The sequence below is a fragment of the Poecilia latipinna genome, unplaced genomic scaffold, assembly GCF_001443285.1.
Source record: "Poecilia latipinna isolate Pla-1442-1.1 unplaced genomic scaffold, P_latipinna-1.0 Scaffold744, whole genome shotgun sequence".
Classification (NCBI taxonomy): Eukaryota; Metazoa; Chordata; class Actinopteri; order Cyprinodontiformes; family Poeciliidae; genus Poecilia; species Poecilia latipinna.
Genome location: NW_015113360.1, coordinates 176,589 through 194,926, shown reverse-complemented (window position 1 = coordinate 194,926; position 18,338 = coordinate 176,589). Strand labels below are relative to the sequence as shown.

The window sequence follows — 18,338 nt, the reverse complement described above, 5'->3', positions numbered from 1 at the left end:
TTTGAGTGCGGACATTTTGTCAGCAGAAATTCATCACAGTGTCAGAATTGTATTCACGAGTTCGGCGTCGGTTCAGGAGAAATGGCAAAAACAAAAATAACTCAGTGTACTAGGAGTCTCAGCCCGGTGTGCAGAACTCGTTTGTCAGTCTTGTTGGATTTAATCCACAAGCATGCTGCCAGGGTGGGACAAAGGCCTCTGGGTGAGGGGGGATTGTATCAGCAATAGTCTTCCTATGGTTTACCTGAGCTCAGTGATGGCCGCATCTGTTCCTACCTGTCTGTGTTGTAAAACGAAAATCTGCGGTGACAGGCTAGCAAGCGTACAGCACGACCTGTTAGACGAGAGGATTTCAAAAACATTTCCTAATACCAAACGCTTCCTTAATAAAAATACACCTGAATTCTCTTTATGTACAACAGGAAAAGAAAAACTCAACTGCATATTCAAGACTCCTTTTAGTTATTCTTTCTGTATAAGAAATATCACTATTTTTTATGAAATGAGAAATCTTTCAACTAGAGTATTAATGTTAATTTCACCCATAAATCATTGAAGTACAATATTTACATATAGTACAGAAGACAGTTTAATCTGAAACAATAATAAAATAAATGTTCAATAGGTACAAAGTTTGCTTTTTTTTTTTTTTAAGTTTTACCTTAACCTTGTCAGAATCCTGACACACTCCAAAAAATGTAAAGCCATTCTCCTCTAATAAACTATTAAGTGCAAAGAATTTGTTTTCCATATAAAAAACTGATTGCAGCATCTAACTTTGAGACGGAGAACAACGGTAAGCCGTTATTGTTTTTTTGTTTGTTTTTTTTCTTCATCCAAGTGCTTCAAAAAGAGATGTGAAAAGTTACGCTTGCGTTCTGCCGTCACAAATTCAAAACGGTGGGCAAGGGGGTTGTTATTGAACGAGTACGAAAGGAAGGGAAATGTGTGCAAAACTCACTCGGTGTGATACCTCGGATTTTAATATTTCTAAGGGAAGAACGAGAAATAGTTTCAGGGATATGCTGCAGCCGCCTCAAAGTGATCTTATTCCCTTTTATTTTGGGGTACATCAAAACAAACAAGTCACCGAACTAAACCCATATGTAAAGGTTGGGTTGAGGCATCATCACGTCACTGTGTCTAGTCTTTGAACATCTATAGGCACAAGAGATTGGGTATTAGAGTTTGTTAGTTTCAGACTAGACAATTTGATATAACCAAAGATGTAACAATGATCCAGTCACACACTTTTTAACTATCAATAAAAACCCTTCGAACCCCAACCAACATCAGATTCCTTAACAAGAGGAGGGGGGTGGCAACTCTGGGGTAGCAGTAGTAATGAATATGACACAGAAACAGAAGGTCAATAGCCGTGCGACAGTGTGAGAAGGGCCACACACTGGGCTTGGACATCCACATCACGGTTGCATGGATCGGCCAGCAGCACCGGCAACGTGTCTATACTACTGTTCCACTGGGAGAGTTGGCTGGGTTGTTTTGAGACAATCCCTGCAAAAAGATAGACGGGGTTACTCAGATGTAAAACAACAGGCAGTTTAGATAGACAAAATGTTTTCTTAGTTCTGAAAACCCAACTTAAAATGACAAGGCCTTTGCAGACCTTAAGGAAATACCAAACAGGTAAGTCAACCATTTGCTATGGTTGTTTTTGATCAGATATTAATCTAACACTTGCAGAAACCTCAAGGGTTGAAGCTGAACACAACTGGGTAAAACTATGAGAGGAGGGCTAAACTTCTTAATTTCTGCGAATTATAGTTAAAGAAGAACAAGAGTCAGTATAAGACTTGACAAAAAGATTAGATCTGTAGTCCATCCATAAATATTCTTATGGTTCAGTTAAAAGTCTATCTAATTGGATGGGCTGCAAACTATTTAAACCATCAGTCTAGTGTTGATAAGACTGATTTAAACTTACCACTTTACCAGGCCTTGCCCATGTGCAAATGAAACCCTCCTGACAAGCTGTAACCAGACAGTCCTCCAGAAAGATTAACACAGTGAGTCTCTCGTGGGCAATCTTCTTGCACACCAGCGGCTCCAACAGGGGAACCTCCTCCATGCGCGGGCACAGCATCGTGCCCAGAGTCTTGGCTGCCTCGGCTTTCGCCGTCCGCGAGGAGCTGAGCTGGTTGAGCTTGTCGCTACTCTTGCTGCTGATGTGGCCCATGCTGTGGTTTCGCTTGTGGTCCTTCTCGTGGCGCTCCTTCCGCGAGTCGTGCAGAGACAGCGTTGCGAACTTGTTGGCGATGAAGGAGCTGTCGATGATGCTGTTGCCCTTACTGCTGTTGCTGCTGCAGCTACTCCCCGTGTGGCTGTTTGGGGTGCTGCCTCCGGCTGGGTTGGTGGCCTGAGGGAGGCTGTTGGAGCGGGGCAGCGAGTCGGGGAGGGAGTTAGCCGGGTTGCCAGTGGCGCTACTATTGCTCACATTGTCTTTAATATTGGTGCCGCTGGAATTGGTGGTGGAGGTGATGGATACAGTGGTAACTGTCTGTCCAGTGGCTGTAGGGCTTGTGGCACTCATCACGTTAGTGTGAGTTCTTGTGCGAGACAAGGGGAGGTGGGGGAAAAGGATGTCCTCTGTAAGATCCCACAGACACAGCTGAGTATCCTGCCCCACTGAGCCAAATCTGTACGTCACGCTGACCGGCCTGCTTTCCGTAGAGTTTCTCTTAGAAAGCCTAGAGTGGGAGCTGTTGGCCCTCTCTCTGCCTGCCCCGATGTGAATCTGCTCGTGAAAGTCCTCATCACTCCCGCTGAACTCGGCAGGCAGCTCACCGTCCTCGACGCTAGTGGTGCAGTGGTCAAATGCCACCACACTCACCCACGACTTGTGACCTTGGCCCCGCGCGATCACTCTGCAGTCCGAGAACGACCACACGGTCACCAGGTCATCCTCCCCTCCCGCCACGATATACCGCCCGTCGGGGCTCCAGCACACACACAGCAAGCCACCGAAGTAGCTCTTCATTGTTCCGTGGAGCTCTGCGGCGTCGAAGCCAAACACTCGGAGGAAGCCATCCTGGCTCGCACAAGCCAGAAACTTGCCATCCGGAGAAAAGGCAAACTCATTCAGCGCCCCTTCGCCGACCGTCCAGCGCAGCAGGGGGTTACGGGCCGACTTGCTCTTGCAAGTGTGTACGGCATAGTTGTCCCCCTGCTTGAGGAGCTGGTAGTGAGGGGCGGTGGTGCCACAGGTGTTTTCCACGTTGTACAGGTACATGCTGCCGCTGGAGTGAGCCACCAGGAATAGGCTCTCTGAACCAGGAACCCATCGTACGCACGTTACTCTCGACTTGTCGATGAGTCTCTACAAGTAGAGGAAGAAATCGAAAGGTTAGCTTCTTTCTGGTTGACTTGGGTACATAAACAGGTGGACATTGTGGTGTTGATTTACAAACGACATTGATGTAAGCCTACCTCCTCATTGAAGAGTTTGCTGGTTTCCTTCTTGATCGGGTCGATGAGCTGAACCTGACCGGCTGAGAAGCCCACCAACAGGGAGACGCTCTCTGCTGTCGCTGTAAGGGGGTTGAAGTCGTGGCATGTCGGCTGCGTGCCTTTGTATATCCTCTTGTCTACTGGTTTACTGAGATCGGCAGCCTAAGACGAGAACAAATATACTCACACATTACTTGCTCTGTGTAGAAATTTACTTGCACTGCTTCCACACAACAGTGGATGTGTCCCCACTTGTTATTTTAAAAGGTCTCGATCCAGACATTGTGCAACATACAACTAGTGAGACTTTTTTTTTTTTTTAAGTCGGCTGTCTAGCGGCAACCTCACTTCGGATCCACCCTTTTTGCTGACATTGGTTAAAGAAAGGTTTTAGACACTACTGCTATTTGCTCAAGCACATGAAGGAAGGAAATTCAATGTAAAAAGCTCCGCAGAACTATTTAGTTTTCAAGAAGTCATCTTATTGGTTAGTCAACTGACTAATCATGTCAGCAGCAATCTTGAGCAGCCATATTGACATTGTTCAAACCTAACACCAGACCTTCTATATCCATACTAAATGAAGTTGTAATAAATTCATGTGAAGATGATGACATTGACCCTAGGATCCTACAAGGAGGGCTTTTTAATAGCGGCTTGCCAAGTTCACGTGTGTGAACGGATCTGTGTTCAACTATAGCTAAACATAAACACCTGAAATGATTCTGAGTTCAATATACAATTCACAAACTATTCGATTTCCGAGCATAAAAAAGATATTTTAAAGTATTAACAATAACGAGTATCTGAAAAAAATTAACATCAATCAATCAATCAATCAATCATTTTTTATCTCTTATAGGGCTGCAACAAGGGTGTTAAATATGAAGGGGTTTTTATTTGTTTTGAACTTTCTGGAGCTAAAACAATGCCACTTGAGCAGTTCCAGGTAAAACATATTTGCAGACAAAGTTTTGTTTTTAAATGAAAAATGCATAGAATTTTTATACAGTTTTGGCACAATTACTGCTCTGACTGTGTTGTTCTTTCAGCAACTGTCCTTTTTTTTGAGCCTGTATATTCCAGTTAGCCAATAATCGATTACTAAATTAGATAGTGTTTATCTCACTAATCCATTCATCATGATTAATCCGATTAATAGTCTTAGAGCTAATCAATTTCATACCATATTTTAAGGTTTAAACGTGCGGGTGGATTAGCCTCCATGTCTAAATCTGGCACATTAGATGTCAGCCTATAGAGTTCATGTCAACTCCCTTCTAAATTCATACAACAGAAAAGGTTACAAGCACAGACGATCACTTTTACTTTTCATGTGCACATGTTAGCACGTTGTAAAAGCACAGATTGGCACCAATGCTCCTATTGCCTGCACAGGATGCTGCATCACAAAGAAAACACTTCATCAGTTTGATAGTCACAGATGCCACTCCTGTTTAACAAGGCCAAGAACGAGTGTATGCAACCAGTGGATTACTATGCATTACATTCAGAGTCTGAGAGTTAAATGTAATCATTACAGCGAGAGTAAAAAAAAAAAAAAAAATCTTTCTCCACTTACAGTCCAATGACTTAAATCGGGATCACTTATTAGCTGATTCTCTCCCAGGATCACAAAGTTTGTCCCTCCTTATGAACACCACTTGACCCTTTTTTTTCTTATTCTGTTTACCATGTCACCATGTAAATATCCACAATAAGCATACATCATATGACACGACTAGCCTTTTCCAGTCTCCTCCAGTTGAATTGAAATCTCGTGTCGCAGCTTGTCACAGACACATTAAACATCCAGTGGATTCTTATGGAGGCATAAACAACTGTGACGATGTGAGCTTAGAATGCTAATTAGTCTCTAACTTAGCTGGGTCAGCTACATGGCCTTGTTGTTTGGACAACCTGCGCACCTCACTGACAGCAGCCCACAAAGCTTACACCTGTTAAAGGCGCCCGGTCGCTGGGCTCCACGGGGACAGCGGCGGGTCTTGTCGGTATTGTTTACCTTTCTCACGCCTTTGTAGATGTAAAAGTACAGTTCCCGGCCCACATTGAAACAGATCCTGTCGCCGTTGCCGGACTGGTCGTTCACGTTGACGAAAGAGACCTTGACGGGGTTGGAGCCCTGCGAGTTGAAAGGCACCCGGTTCGGGCGGCTGTATTCAGAGTGAGTGAGGAGCTTGTAGACGCCTTCCCGTGTGGTGAACTGGGTTTTAATTTCGTTCGTCTCCTTCCCTCCTCCCTCCGCCGCCATCTTGGAAATTGGCGTTCATTCTTGTCCCAGCCCCGGATGTTACACACACACGTAGAGGCCGTCAGTCATGCGTGCAGGGAGACGGGACTGGAAATGTTAGCCAGCATGGAGGCTAACAATTTTCAAATAGGTTAACGGGCAAGCTATTCATAAAATCAAACCCCTCTCACCATCTGTAGTAGAGAACAATTAATCGCTCTTCTATGTTATTATATATGAATTAATCATTTCATACCTGGAATATGTCAAATGTCCTTCTACCTCGTGTATAACTCCAATCCTTTATGTAATAAGAAGTAAAACTTAAACGAATTAAATCTAAAATTTCTAACTTCGTGAACTTAGCAATTTTATGTGACAAACCAAGACTAACTGTGAAATGGAATAAAAGGGTGTTTTAATTTTTTTAAACAAAATTTAAAAAAATAAAAACAATAAAATAAAAATCTGACTAGTGTGATGATCATTTATATTCAGCTCATATTTTCTTTCACCCCTACATAAAATTTTGTAGAATAAACTTTAGAAACCACCTTTCTTGTAACAAATTTCTTGAATATATATTTTTTGTTAAATAAATAAAACTACTCTGGGAAGGCTTCTGGGGATTGTAGACAGCCTCAGCAAACAAATAGTATCTTGGTACCCAGCAGAAATTTCAGGGAAGAAAATATGCAAAGCAGAGTTTGATATAGAGCAACATTCCAAGCCTTGAATCTTGCAGCAGTGTTGTGAAGGAGTATTGCCCAATTGCAAACCTACTGGGACTATCTGGCTAAATGACAGGCAGCAGAACCCTGGAGGAGTTTCATAGACCTATAGATTAAAAGGAAGAATCTGTTATGGCAAAATGAAAGACCTATGGAATCTGTTTTAAACTTTATGCATGTACATGCATGTAGTCAGATGAGACCAACATTAAATGTTTTGGTCTTCATATAAAAAAACAGCTATAGAGGAAAACTAAAACGTCATAACCTCTTGAATAGATCGACTTATTAAAAACAAACAGCATAATGCTATGTCAATGCCTTTCTTTAGCAGAGGCACAGCAGAACAAAGGCCAATGGTGGAATACAATCTTAGATGTTGCATAAAAGTTTATTTTTTAATTGCATGGTTGCTTTTTTAAACTAAAAACTAACCTTTTCATTCTTTTTCACGTTGTTGGGTTATTTTCTGTAGATCTATGTCCAAAATTCCAATAAAGTACATATTGAAGTTTGACAAAATATGACAGTTGATTCCATTTATTTATTACAGGGACCGTGTATAGTATGGTGACAACATTTCTGTGAATATACCAGAGTTAGCCAGAATTGACGGGAGACTGCACATGCGGATTACAATGACTCATGCAGTTAAAAACACACTATCTTCAATATTTCACAAACATCTACATATCTGTTTTTCTTGTCACAAAATTAGATTTTATCATCCCCCAATATTATAAAATCTATAAAGTTATTTCAGCATGGAAAATTTTGCAATTGCGACAGCGCGTCGTGTTCAGGTACAAAGTCAGCTTCTAGTAGCGTCTCCAGTCAGCTGGAAGCATTTCTATTACATAACAGAGCGGGTGCACGTATAATATACTGCCATCTACTGGCCACGTCAAGACGTTACCGATTGAAGCGGACTACTGTTCTGTGTTGCACAATATTAATTCCAGGGTATTCCACGATTTTCTAAGTGGCATACTCAGCTACCCTATGCCACTCATGACCCAATATAAATATACTGTGTTCAGCATACATAAAATCATGTGCAAACTTAAAACTTTATCAGGTTGAGTCTTTTCAAAACTGTCTGCTTCACTCCAAATTGTAAGTGAATAAATTCTCTATAACATTCTTTGAGACACAATAAGCAATTTCCTGTGGCTTATCTGACAAAGTCTGTCTATCTCTCTGTCTGTATGTAAAATTGTATGTAACTGTTTCAACCTGTCTGAGTTCCACATTAAAACACTAGTAGGGTCTGTCTAGCTCTCAAAAACAGGTGTGTAAATTCCACCAAGTTTTACACACCAAAAACTGAAATAGATTTGCTTCACTTTGTAGGCAAATTCATGGGCATATCCTAGAGCAAGTGGCAGTAAGAGCAATGCACACCTATGACGCGTAGACCAGGTTGTGGGGCCTACCAGCCCAACAAGCTATCGGGGAAGCACTCACTGTGAGTGACAGGCACTGCTTGTGACTCTGCTCCCCTATAAGGGCACAGTAACATTAGGGCTCTCTCTTCCTGACTCCCCCTTCCTTCCCGGCCTTTCCTCGACCCCTCTCGCCAACAGTTGTGAACATGTTTTCTAGAAGCTTCCAAAGGGTAGCTTCGAGAAACCACCCCTAAAGTATAAAAAGACGTGAGCATGGCCTGGTGGTCTGCATAGAGTCAAAGGACACTCACGCGAACACACATCAAGACAGACTTGACTCCTCACAGGAGCAGCAGCGAAGCGCAGACTTGAAATTCTTTGAGAAGAAACGACAACGATTCGTTTGAAGAAAAGAACCAACGATTTTGATCGAGGTAAGACTTGAACAAATTTTACAAAATGAAAGTGGTTTTAAATGTATAAAGGAAAGTACTAAGAACTTAAAGCGAATTGATAGTGTTTGCATTTTAGTATCACTTCCCTTTTAAATGGCAGAAGCAGAGCCCTTTTGCCACAAGAATCTTATAGAACTATAATGTGAATGAAGCACATGGCATGTAGGGTGACCCTGACCCAGAGAGCAGCTGCTAGTCAGTGGAACAATTATTCAGAAGAAGCTGTCTGCCTGGCCCAAACAGTAAATGCAGTATGTTCACATTATTGTATAGCAGCATAATTTGCAGTCTGTATTTAGTTTCTATGAAAAAAATAAGTTAGGCTATAAAGAAAACCTGTTTGGGGATGGGAAAGCACTAGAACTCCACCCTCTTGCCAAATCTTTGACTGACAGCTTGAGCATATGCTCATCAACCATTAGCCACCACATGTAAGCCATGTGGCCATGTCAAAGAATTTTGTAGCAGTAGTAAAACACATCTAGATGGCACAGACTAGTAAAACCGGAAGCATAAAAAAACTATACTATTGCAATATACAATATAAAATAAATTTTTTAAAAAGTAACATATCTGCCCTACTTTAGATGCCTGAGAAAGCTGGACACGTTATGGAGGAGGAAGTGGAGACCTTTGCCTTCCAGGCTGAGATCGCTCAGCTCATGTCCCTCATCATTAACACCTTCTACTCAAACAAAGAAATCTTCCTTCGTGAGCTCATTTCCAACTCCTCAGATGTAAGAGAACTAAAATCTTACATAATCTATTATATTTGTGAACTCAACAATGATTTAACAGCATTTTCTCCTCTGGACAGGCCTTGGATAAAATTAGATATGAAAGCTTGACGGACCCCAGCAGACTTGAGTCTTGCAAAGAGCTGAAGATAGAAATCCGACCTGACCTGCATGCTCGCACCTTGACCCTGATTGACACGGGCATCGGCATGACCAAAGCTGACCTAATTAACAACTTGGGCACCATCGCCAAGTCCGGCACCAAAGCTTTCATGGAGGCTCTGCAGGCAGGAGCCGACATCTCCATGATTGGTCAGTTTGGCGTGGGTTTTTACTCTGCATACTTGGTAGCTGAGAAAGTCACAGTGATCACAAAGCACAACGATGATGAGCAGTACGTGTGGGAGTCTGCAGCTGGTGGTTCATTTACAGTCCGGCCTGACAATGGTATGATTTAGTATTCTACTGATGTTACTTTAGCTTTAATTAGCATAAGCAAATATAGCTTTACTCCTTTCCTGTGGTTTAAAGTCAACTTGATTTTGTTTTCAGGAGAGCCTCTGGGAAGAGGAACAAAAGTTATTCTTCACCTCAAAGAAGATCAGACAGAATATTGTGAGGAAAAACGCGTCAAAGAAGTAGTCAAGAAACACTCACAGTTCATTGGCTATCCTATTACACTTTTTGTAAGTTATCTTACATTAGAATCTATTGTTAGCTATTAATGAGCACTGAAAATGTGAAAATAAATGCAAAGAAAACAGTAATCAAACTTCTGATCTGTTGAAGGTGGAGAAGACAAGAGAGAAGGAAGTGGACCTTGACGAGGGAGAGAAGGAAGAGGAAGTTGAGAAAGATGCTGCAGAGAACAAGGACAAACCAAAGATTGAGGATGTGGGCTCAGATGAAGATGAAGACTCCAAGGATGGCCAGAACAAGAGGAAGAAGAAGGTCAAGGAAAAGTACATTGATGCTCAAGAGCTGAACAAGACCAAGCCTATCTGGACCCGCAACCCAGATGACATCACCAATGAAGAATACGGAGAGTTTTACAAGAGTCTCACCAACGACTGGGAGGACCACCTGGCTGTCAAGGTAAGCTAACAATGAGAGTCCAAAATGATTATTCAATATTCATGATTATTAGTGTACAGAGCTAATGAAAATGTATATTGTATTTTAAAACTTCAGCATTTCTCAGTGGAAGGTCAGTTGGAGTTCCGTGCTTTGCTCTTTGTACCAAGGAGAGCTGCCTTTGACCTTTTTGAAAACAAGAGAAAGAGAAACAACATCAAGCTTTATGTCCGGAGGGTCTTCATTATGGACAACTGTGAGGAGCTGATACCAGAGTATCTCAGTAAGTTACCATTTTCTGTCAACACATCAATTATTCTTATCTCTGTCCTTACATACTTACATTTTGTCTGGATGTGGATTACTAATAGAACACTGTTTACCTCCTACCTTTAGATTTCATCAAGGGTGTTGTGGACTCTGAGGATCTACCCCTGAACATCTCTAGAGAGATGCTGCAGCAGAGCAAGATCCTGAAGGTGATCCGCAAAAACCTGGTGAAGAAGTGCCTGGAACTGTTCACAGAACTGTCTGAAGATAAGGACAACTACAAGAAGTTCTACGAACAGTTTTCCAAGAACATTAAGGTAAGTTCATTCTTCTGAGTTAAATTCATGTCCAAGTTGTATTAAAATGTGAAGTGTAACTGGTAGTAATGGATCATTCCATATTTCAGCTTGGTATCCACGAGGACTCCCAAAATAGAAAGAAGCTGTCCGATTTGCTGCGCTACTACACCTCAGCCTCTGGAGATGAGATGGTTTCCCTCAAAGACTATGTCTCTCGTATGAAGGACAACCAGAAGCACATCTACTACATCACTGGTTAGTTCTTCATCAAAGTGTTAATTTATCTAACCAATTTCTTAAAAAGCATGTTGATTAAATAAATCTGCAACAACTTTTACAGGTGAAACCAAAGATCAAGTGGCCAACTCTGCCTTTGTGGAGCGTCTTCGCAAAGCTGGCCTAGAGGTCATCTATATGATTGAACCTATTGATGAGTATTGTGTCCAGCAACTGAAGGAATATGATGGAAAGAACCTGGTCTCTGTGACCAAAGAAGGCCTGGAACTTCCAGAAGATGAAGATGAGAAGAAGAAGCACGAGGAGCTCAAAAATAAATTTGAGAATCTTTGCAAGATTATGAAGGACATCCTTGACAAAAAAATTGAAAAGGTAATCTCTTTCTGAAATGTCAAAACTATTGTCTTGACAACAACAACAGAAACCCGGCTATAATTGAGCATTACAATAACACAAAACCTCTCAAACACAGGTTGTAGTTTCCAACCGCTTGGTTGCCTCTCCCTGCTGCATCGTCACCAGCACCTATGGATGGACAGCCAACATGGAGAGGATCATGAAGTCTCAGGCACTGAGGGACAACTCAACCATGGGTTACATGACAGCCAAAAAACATCTTGAGATTAACCCTTTGCATCCAATCATTGAGACACTGAGGGAGAAGGCAGAGGCAGACAAGAATGATAAGGCTGTGAAGGATCTGGTCATCCTCCTGTTTGAGACTGCCCTGCTATCCTCAGGTTTCACACTGGAAGACCCCCAGACTCATGCAAATCGCATCTACAGAATGATCAAGCTTGGCCTTGGTAGGGTTATTTTTGTTGACTATTTGGATAAACATGATCGGACCTATTCTGAAATTATATATTTATGAAGACACCGCTCATTACTGTATTTCATTGTAGGAATTGATGATGATGACTCTGCAGTTGAAGACCTCATTCAGCCAGCTGATGAAGACATGCCAGTCCTAGAAGGAGATGATGACACATCAAGAATGGAAGAAGTTGACTAAAATACTGTTCTTACCTAGTTTTTATTTTTGTAAGTGCTATTGCTTTCTAAAATGACTTTTTCTTTACCTCAACTTTATTTCTGAAAAGTGTCAACTTGACAAGTTTGTTTTTAGTAATGCAGACCATAATGTCTTTTAATCCTCATTCTAATATATTTATTTAGACCTTTTGAGAACATGAGTAGAGTCAAGAGGTATTGATTTTTTTTTGTAACTGTTACATTTTATATGTAAAGCTTTAAAATTTATAATAAAATTAATATGTAAATCAAACCTGTAGCTTTTTATTAAATGGCAATTGCATGAGCGATTTAATCAGCCACCCTGCATTTTACACAAGCAAAATTGGTTTTACAGCTACATAGATTAAAATGGCTCCATCGACACCGTCTTTTTTAAATTGAACGTTCTGGAATCTTCAGTGAACCCGGCATGGTAAGTTCTCGTTTCTGCTCACACGTGCCTTCTTCCCTGAACAAACCTCTGCTCCGTTTCAACACCGCCCCCTTCTGCCAGAAATGGAAAGACGTGCGGGTATATGCATTGATTGACATTTCAGCTGACCAATCAGCTGTAAGCACCTCAGAGAATTCCAGACGGTTCTGGAAGCTCTCAGTTAGGATTTTCTCGAACGCTCTGAGAGACTACAAAAGCCGCACAGACAGTAGGTGCAGACAGATACTTTACCAGACGAAGTAGCAGCGCACGGGAGCGACCAGGACACATCTCATTCCGGAGCCCTCGACACACGTTGGAGGACCAAGGTAAATGGAGAAAATTTTCATTAAATTTCCCCATGATGAGGACTATTCCTAGTTAGCCACAAAACCGTTAAGGATGACCGTTTCCTAATGGTAAATTAAACTGGAGCTTAATTTTTGACATTATGTCAAAACTCACAGTTTACCGAATGAAGCCTCTAAAATTATATCAATTTATGTGAGTAAATAAATTATTGCTAAAATAAACGTCACGTTTTTATCTCTAAAATTGAGACTTGTGGAGGCTAAATTAAAACAGTTACGTCTAAACTCTGCAGCATCCTTACACGGTGGCTCCTTTGTGGACTTTTTTTTATTTTCTCTAAAATATTTTAAATTTTTTACTCTGCCAATGTTCAGTCCTGCTTCCAGCATTAAGACTCACAGTTTGGCTTTGGGATGTCATCCATTGTGATTAGAAGGAGGGGCTTTTCGATCGTGGAGGCTGCTGGACTCCTTGCATCTTTGGTAGCTTCTAGAACGTCGCATTTCTGCCACGAATCCTGCAGGGGGCGCCGCTGCTCTTCCTGGAATTAGCACTGGAAACCACGTGCTCTTGTCGAGTCATTTGTGCATCATGGACGAAATTAATTATGAGCGAAATCAAACACTTATTAGAAAACTGAATGATTAAAAACACGTCTACACATTCACATGTGATTACAAAGTGTAGAAATTGGAATGAGAAGTATAAGCACGTGGTTTTTAGATTGAGTTGCAGGGTTGAACTGGACAATCTGTCAGGCCAGCTGTCTCCAAAAGCAAAATCATTGCCTATATCTCTTTTTTTTATTGTTTCAAAACGTACTGTATTTTGAACGAATAACAAAATTAAAGATTTTCTGTCAGATGACAGAACACAAAAACAAAGAAATGATTAATGTAAAATGATAACCAGAAACACTGGTATTATTGGTGTTATTCAAAAGTCTTGAAATTTGTACATGAATACAATATCCTTGTTTACATTTAAATAATGCTATAACTTAGATTTTGTTTTTGCTTTGCATTTTCATTTATTTTTGAAAAAAGTTTACATTTAAAATAGCAGGATTTTAAATTGCGTTTGGCAAAATTATTACTTTTTCTAAAAGCTTGTATCTGCCGCTTTTACCTAGATGCCTGAACTACATGATCAACCAATGGAGGAAGAGACGGAGACCTTTGCATTCCAGGCTGAAATTGCTCAGCTGATGTCCCTAATTATCAACACATTCTATTCCAACAAAGAGATTTTCCTCAGAGAGCTTATCTCCAACTCCTCAGATGTAAGTTTGTCTTCAATTTCCAGTCAAAAATTAAATGAAATGAAATGTCTGTAACATCACTTTAAAAAAAAAAAGCATATTACTAACTTGTCGACCTATCAACAGGCCTTGGACAAAATCCGGTATGAAAGTCTTACCGACCCCTCCAAGCTTGAGTCTGGCAAGGACCTCAAAATCGAAATCAGGCCCAACAAAGAGGAGCGCACTTTGACCCTGACCGACACGGGTATTGGCATGACCAAGGCCGACCTGATCAACAACCTGGGCACTATTGCAAAGTCTGGCACCAAGGCTTTCATGGAGGCTCTGCAGGCTGGAGCAGACATCTCCATGATTGGTCAGTTTGGTGTGGGTTTCTACTCTGCGTACCTCGTCGCTGAGAAGGTCACGGTCATCACCAAGCACAATGACGACGAGCAGTATGCCTGGGAATCCTCTGCCGGAGGCTCATTCACAGTTAGATTAGACAACTGTAAGTTACTTTAACACAAAGGATAGAGGCTTATGTAATGACTTGAAGGCAACATGAATTGACTTGTTTTTCTGCTGTATAGCTGAACCGCTGGGCCGCGGAACGAAGGTGATTCTGCACCTGAAGGAGGACCAGACAGAATATCTTGAGGAAAGACGAGTCAAAGAGATTGTGAAGAAGCACTCGCAGTTCATTGGCTATCCCATCACACTCTTTGTAAGCATTTAGGATATTTTACATAATACAGGTTTATGCTACTGCTTCATCAGCTTTTTTATTTATTTGTTGTTGTACTCTTATTAACAAACGCCTTTCCGATTAATTTTGCACGTGCCAGGTGGAGAAGGAGCGGGACAAGGAGGTGAGTGACGACGAGGCTGAGGAGGAGGAGAAGGAGAAGGATAACGAGAAGGAGAAGGAGAAGGAGGAAGAGAAGGATGAGGACAAACCTGAGATCGAAGACGTCGGATCAGATGAGGAGGACGACCACGACAAATCTTCAGACAAAAAGAAAAAGAAGAAGAAGATCAAGGAGAAGTACATCGACCAGGAGGAGCTGAACAAGACAAAACCCCTCTGGACCCGCAACCCAGATGACATCACCAATGAGGAGTATGGAGAGTTCTACAAGAGCCTCACCAATGACTGGGAGGACCACCTGGCTGTCAAGGTAAGTCTCAGTTTTGTATTTAAAAAAAAACAAAAAAACGTGTTTTGTCTAAATTGTCACCAAAATAACTTGCGATCTTTCACCCTGAACAGCACTTCTCGGTTGAGGGCCAGCTAGAGTTCCGTGCTCTTCTCTTCGTGCCTCGCCGTGCCCCCTTCGACCTGTTCGAAAACAAAAAGAAGAAGAATAACATCAAGCTGTACGTGCGCAGGGTGTTCATCATGGACAACTGTGACGAGCTCATCCCAGAGTATCTCAGTAAGTATTTTTAAACTGCAGGCTTGCTCCAAAATTATCTAACTGGAATAGTGCAGGTGTAAGAACGAAGTTGTCTCCCTTGTTAGATTTCATCAGAGGGGTGGTGGACTCTGAGGATCTGCCCCTGAACATCTCCAGAGAGATGCTGCAGCAGAGCAAGATCCTGAAGGTGATCCGCAAGAACCTGGTGAAGAAGTGCCTGGAACTGTTCACAGAACTGTCTGAAGATAAGGACAACTACAAGAAGTTCTACGAGCAGTTCTCCAAGAACATTAAGGTATGAGTCTGTGCGGTTTTAGGAAATGTTGCCATTTTTCTTGACTGGAAGCTGTCTCTGAGTGCCTGATGCTAATAGCTGGGCTGCTTTTCTGCAGCTTGGTATCCATGAGGACTCCCAGAACAGGAAGAAGCTGTCTGAGCTGCTGCGCTACTACACCTCAGCCTCTGGAGATGAGATGGTTTCCCTCAAAGACTATGTCACACGCATGAAGGACAACCAGAAGCACATCTACTACATCACAGGTGAGTATTTTTCATCTTTAAAAACTCCTATGAATAATATTTAGACTAATGTAGAATTTTCATGTGAATTTACAACCATTGCGGTGTCTCTCTTTGCAGGTGAAACCAAGGACCAAGTGGCCAACTCTGCCTTTGTGGAGCGTCTTCGCAAAGCTGGCTTGGAGGTCATCTACATGATCGAGCCTATTGACGAGTATTGTGTCCAGCAGCTGAAGGAGTTTGAGGGAAAGAACCTGGTTTCAGTAACGAAGGAGGGCCTGGAGCTGCCTGAGGATGAGGAGGAGAAGAAGAAGCAGGAGGAGAAGAAGGCTCAATTTGAGAACCTCTGCAAGATCATGAAAGACATCTTGGAGAAAAAAGTGGAAAAGGTGAGCAGTAAGATGCCAAAAGAAAACTGCAAGTCTTGTTCAGTTCTTGTCTGTAATAAAGCACCTAACATAGTTGTTGCATCCCGGCACAGGTCACAGTCTCCAACCGCCTGGTTTCTTCTCCCTGCTGCATCGTCACCAGCACCTACGGCTGGACAGCCAACATGGAGAGGATCATGAAAGCTCAGGCGCTGAGGGACAATTCAACCATGGGTTACATGGCTGCCAAGAAGCACCTTGAGATCAATCCCGACCATCCCATCATGGAGACTCTGCGGCAGAAGGCAGAGGCTGACAAAAATGACAAGTCCGTGAAGGACCTGGTCATCCTTCTGTTCGAGACCGCCCTGCTGTCCTCAGGTTTCACACTGGAAGACCCCCAGACACACGCCAACCGCATCTACCGAATGATCAAGCTTGGTCTTGGTATGTGCCACTAAATTATTACACAACATAAGAAACCAGTGGATAGATTTTAGTAATTCATTTGACATTCCTCTTTCAGGTATCGATGAGGACGACACGACGTCGGATGATGCCACCTCTGCTCCCGCCGAAGACATGCCTCCTCTTGAAGGTGACGATGATGCATCCAGAATGGAAGAAGTGGACTAAGCTCCCTCCTGTTTGCCACTAGCGTTAAAAAGGAAAAAAAAAGGCTTATTGTACAGTTGAAACCTAAATGTTGTAAATGATCTTGGAATGTCACCACTTGTTTCTGTTCCCACTGACACCTTTAAGTTCAGATCATTCCTATTTTAGGACTTTTCAGTTGTTGAAGTGTCAGATTTTTGTACCTCAAGTTTCACTGCATTTGTGTTTTTTATTTATTGACATTCCAAGGTTTGTTCTTTCTTTAACTGTAAATATCTGATACTGTTATTTGGAGCAGTTGAGCACATTAAATAAAAGTTGAACATGTGGATATGTTTGGTTCATTGTGCATCAACTAAAATTGTGAAGCTTCTAGAGTTAATACTGATGAGCATATAGTTCTACAAGTTAAGTTAAGCAGTAGCTGTATTCTACGGTTATCCTTGAAACACTGCAAAACGTATGTAACGCTATTCTCCAACTCATTATACAAATCTAGATTTGAACAGAATGTGAAATGTGGTTAAAATGTACAGAAGGGGAAAAAAAAAACATAAGCTGCCTAATTGATTTCTACAACATAATGAAAAAAATCTTCAATCCAATACTCAAATACCAGAGAACATTAACCCAGTTCAGATATTGATGCATTCAATTGAACATCCTCTTGAGAATGTCTTAAACAAGCTTTGAGTGCAGAATTATGACCTTAGTTATTTCCAGATTGCTAACAATAAATGCTTCACAGAACATGTATATATAGAGGCGCTCAGGTTTGCTGTTAATCCTTTTCCAAATGAATTTGATTAGTTGCACTTGTCTACTTCCTTTTTTGGTTTTTCTGGAAACTGAAACATGCCTAGTGAAGCTGTATTAATGCTTTACTGTGGTTGGGTTTACATAATAGGAAATATGCTAATGGAAACTTAAAAATTCTTATCTATTTAAATCTAGAGCGTGAAGCTCGGCTAAATCAAATGCAAACATATGGGCCTGTTCATATTTGAGCTACAAAAAATGATCTAGAGAAATTGTAGGGAAAAAAATATCAAAGGTGTTTTGTGGTGTCAAAATGCGTTCCACTATTTTGTAGAAAGGGCATTGCTTTTAAAATGGCTTTGGTTGTTTTCTGCTCAGTTTATTAACCAACTACCATTAAAAGCAAACATCTATACAAAAATATATTTTATTAGAAATAAAACGTACACATAAATTGGGAGTAGTTGAAGCATATTAACGTCTTGCATATTTATATTTGAGTTTTAAAGCATTATCAAGATGTAGCAGAACCACTGCCTCCCAATAAACTAATAAATCATAACTGCATGATTTACTTTTTTATGAAGCAGTACTTCTAGAGGAACTGAGTGAATTATTGATAACTATTTCTTCCTTTATTTTCCTATATAAACAACCAGGAGAGGAACAAGGTCACATTATTAGCATTAACCTTTAATTTTAATTGCACCAGCCTGGCAGGCTGCTCCTCTGCTATTTAAT

The 18,338-nt window shown here is 41.4% G+C and overlaps 3 protein-coding genes and 1 long non-coding RNA gene across 5 annotated transcripts; 2 read left to right on the top strand and 2 right to left on the bottom strand.

Annotated features, from left to right (window-relative positions):
* Positions 1 to 810: 810 nt before the first annotated feature.
* On the bottom strand, positions 811 to 13,497 carry LOC106955543 (WD repeat-containing protein 20-like). Of its 2 annotated transcripts, none has more exons than XM_015045790.1 (4): positions 13,072 to 13,497; positions 3,448 to 3,630; positions 1,946 to 3,337; positions 811 to 1,515 (listed from the first exon to the last, which is right to left on the bottom strand). In XM_015045790.1, exons 1-4 carry the CDS (start codon positions 13,090 to 13,092, stop codon positions 1,465 to 1,467), a joined length of 1,647 nt encoding a protein of 548 aa, XP_014901276.1. In that variant the 5' UTR covers positions 13,093 to 13,497; the 3' UTR covers positions 811 to 1,464. The 2 variants fall into 2 exon arrangements, with proteins under 2 accessions (XP_014901276.1, XP_014901275.1); XM_015045789.1 differs by lacking the exon at positions 13,072 to 13,497 and adding an exon at positions 5,492 to 5,828.
* On the top strand, positions 7,014 to 12,129 carry hsp90aa1.1 (heat shock protein 90, alpha (cytosolic), class A member 1, tandem duplicate 1). Its single transcript, XM_015045788.1, has 11 exons — positions 7,014 to 8,272; positions 8,881 to 9,030; positions 9,111 to 9,477; positions 9,583 to 9,716; positions 9,820 to 10,125; positions 10,222 to 10,387; positions 10,501 to 10,691; positions 10,781 to 10,928; positions 11,014 to 11,282; positions 11,383 to 11,716; positions 11,816 to 12,129. The coding sequence occupies exons 2-11, from the start codon at positions 8,881 to 8,883 to the stop codon at positions 11,923 to 11,925; spliced, it is 2,175 nt and encodes a 724-aa protein (XP_014901274.1). The 5' UTR covers positions 7,014 to 8,272; the 3' UTR covers positions 11,926 to 12,129.
* LOC106955548 (uncharacterized) lies at positions 11,790 to 12,701 on the bottom strand. Its single transcript, XR_001426600.1, has 2 exons — positions 12,613 to 12,701; positions 11,790 to 11,880 (listed from the first exon to the last, which is right to left on the bottom strand). It is a non-coding gene; the product is annotated as an uncharacterized LOC106955548 (long non-coding RNA).
* On the top strand, positions 12,522 to 17,167 carry hsp90aa1.2 (heat shock protein 90, alpha (cytosolic), class A member 1, tandem duplicate 2). Its single transcript, XM_015045787.1, has 11 exons — positions 12,522 to 12,689; positions 13,805 to 13,954; positions 14,060 to 14,426; positions 14,509 to 14,642; positions 14,764 to 15,096; positions 15,189 to 15,354; positions 15,441 to 15,631; positions 15,729 to 15,876; positions 15,976 to 16,244; positions 16,337 to 16,670; positions 16,750 to 17,167. The coding sequence occupies exons 2-11, from the start codon at positions 13,805 to 13,807 to the stop codon at positions 16,857 to 16,859; spliced, it is 2,202 nt and encodes a 733-aa protein (XP_014901273.1). The 5' UTR covers positions 12,522 to 12,689; the 3' UTR covers positions 16,860 to 17,167.
* The last annotated feature ends 1,171 nt before the right edge of the window (positions 17,168 to 18,338 follow it).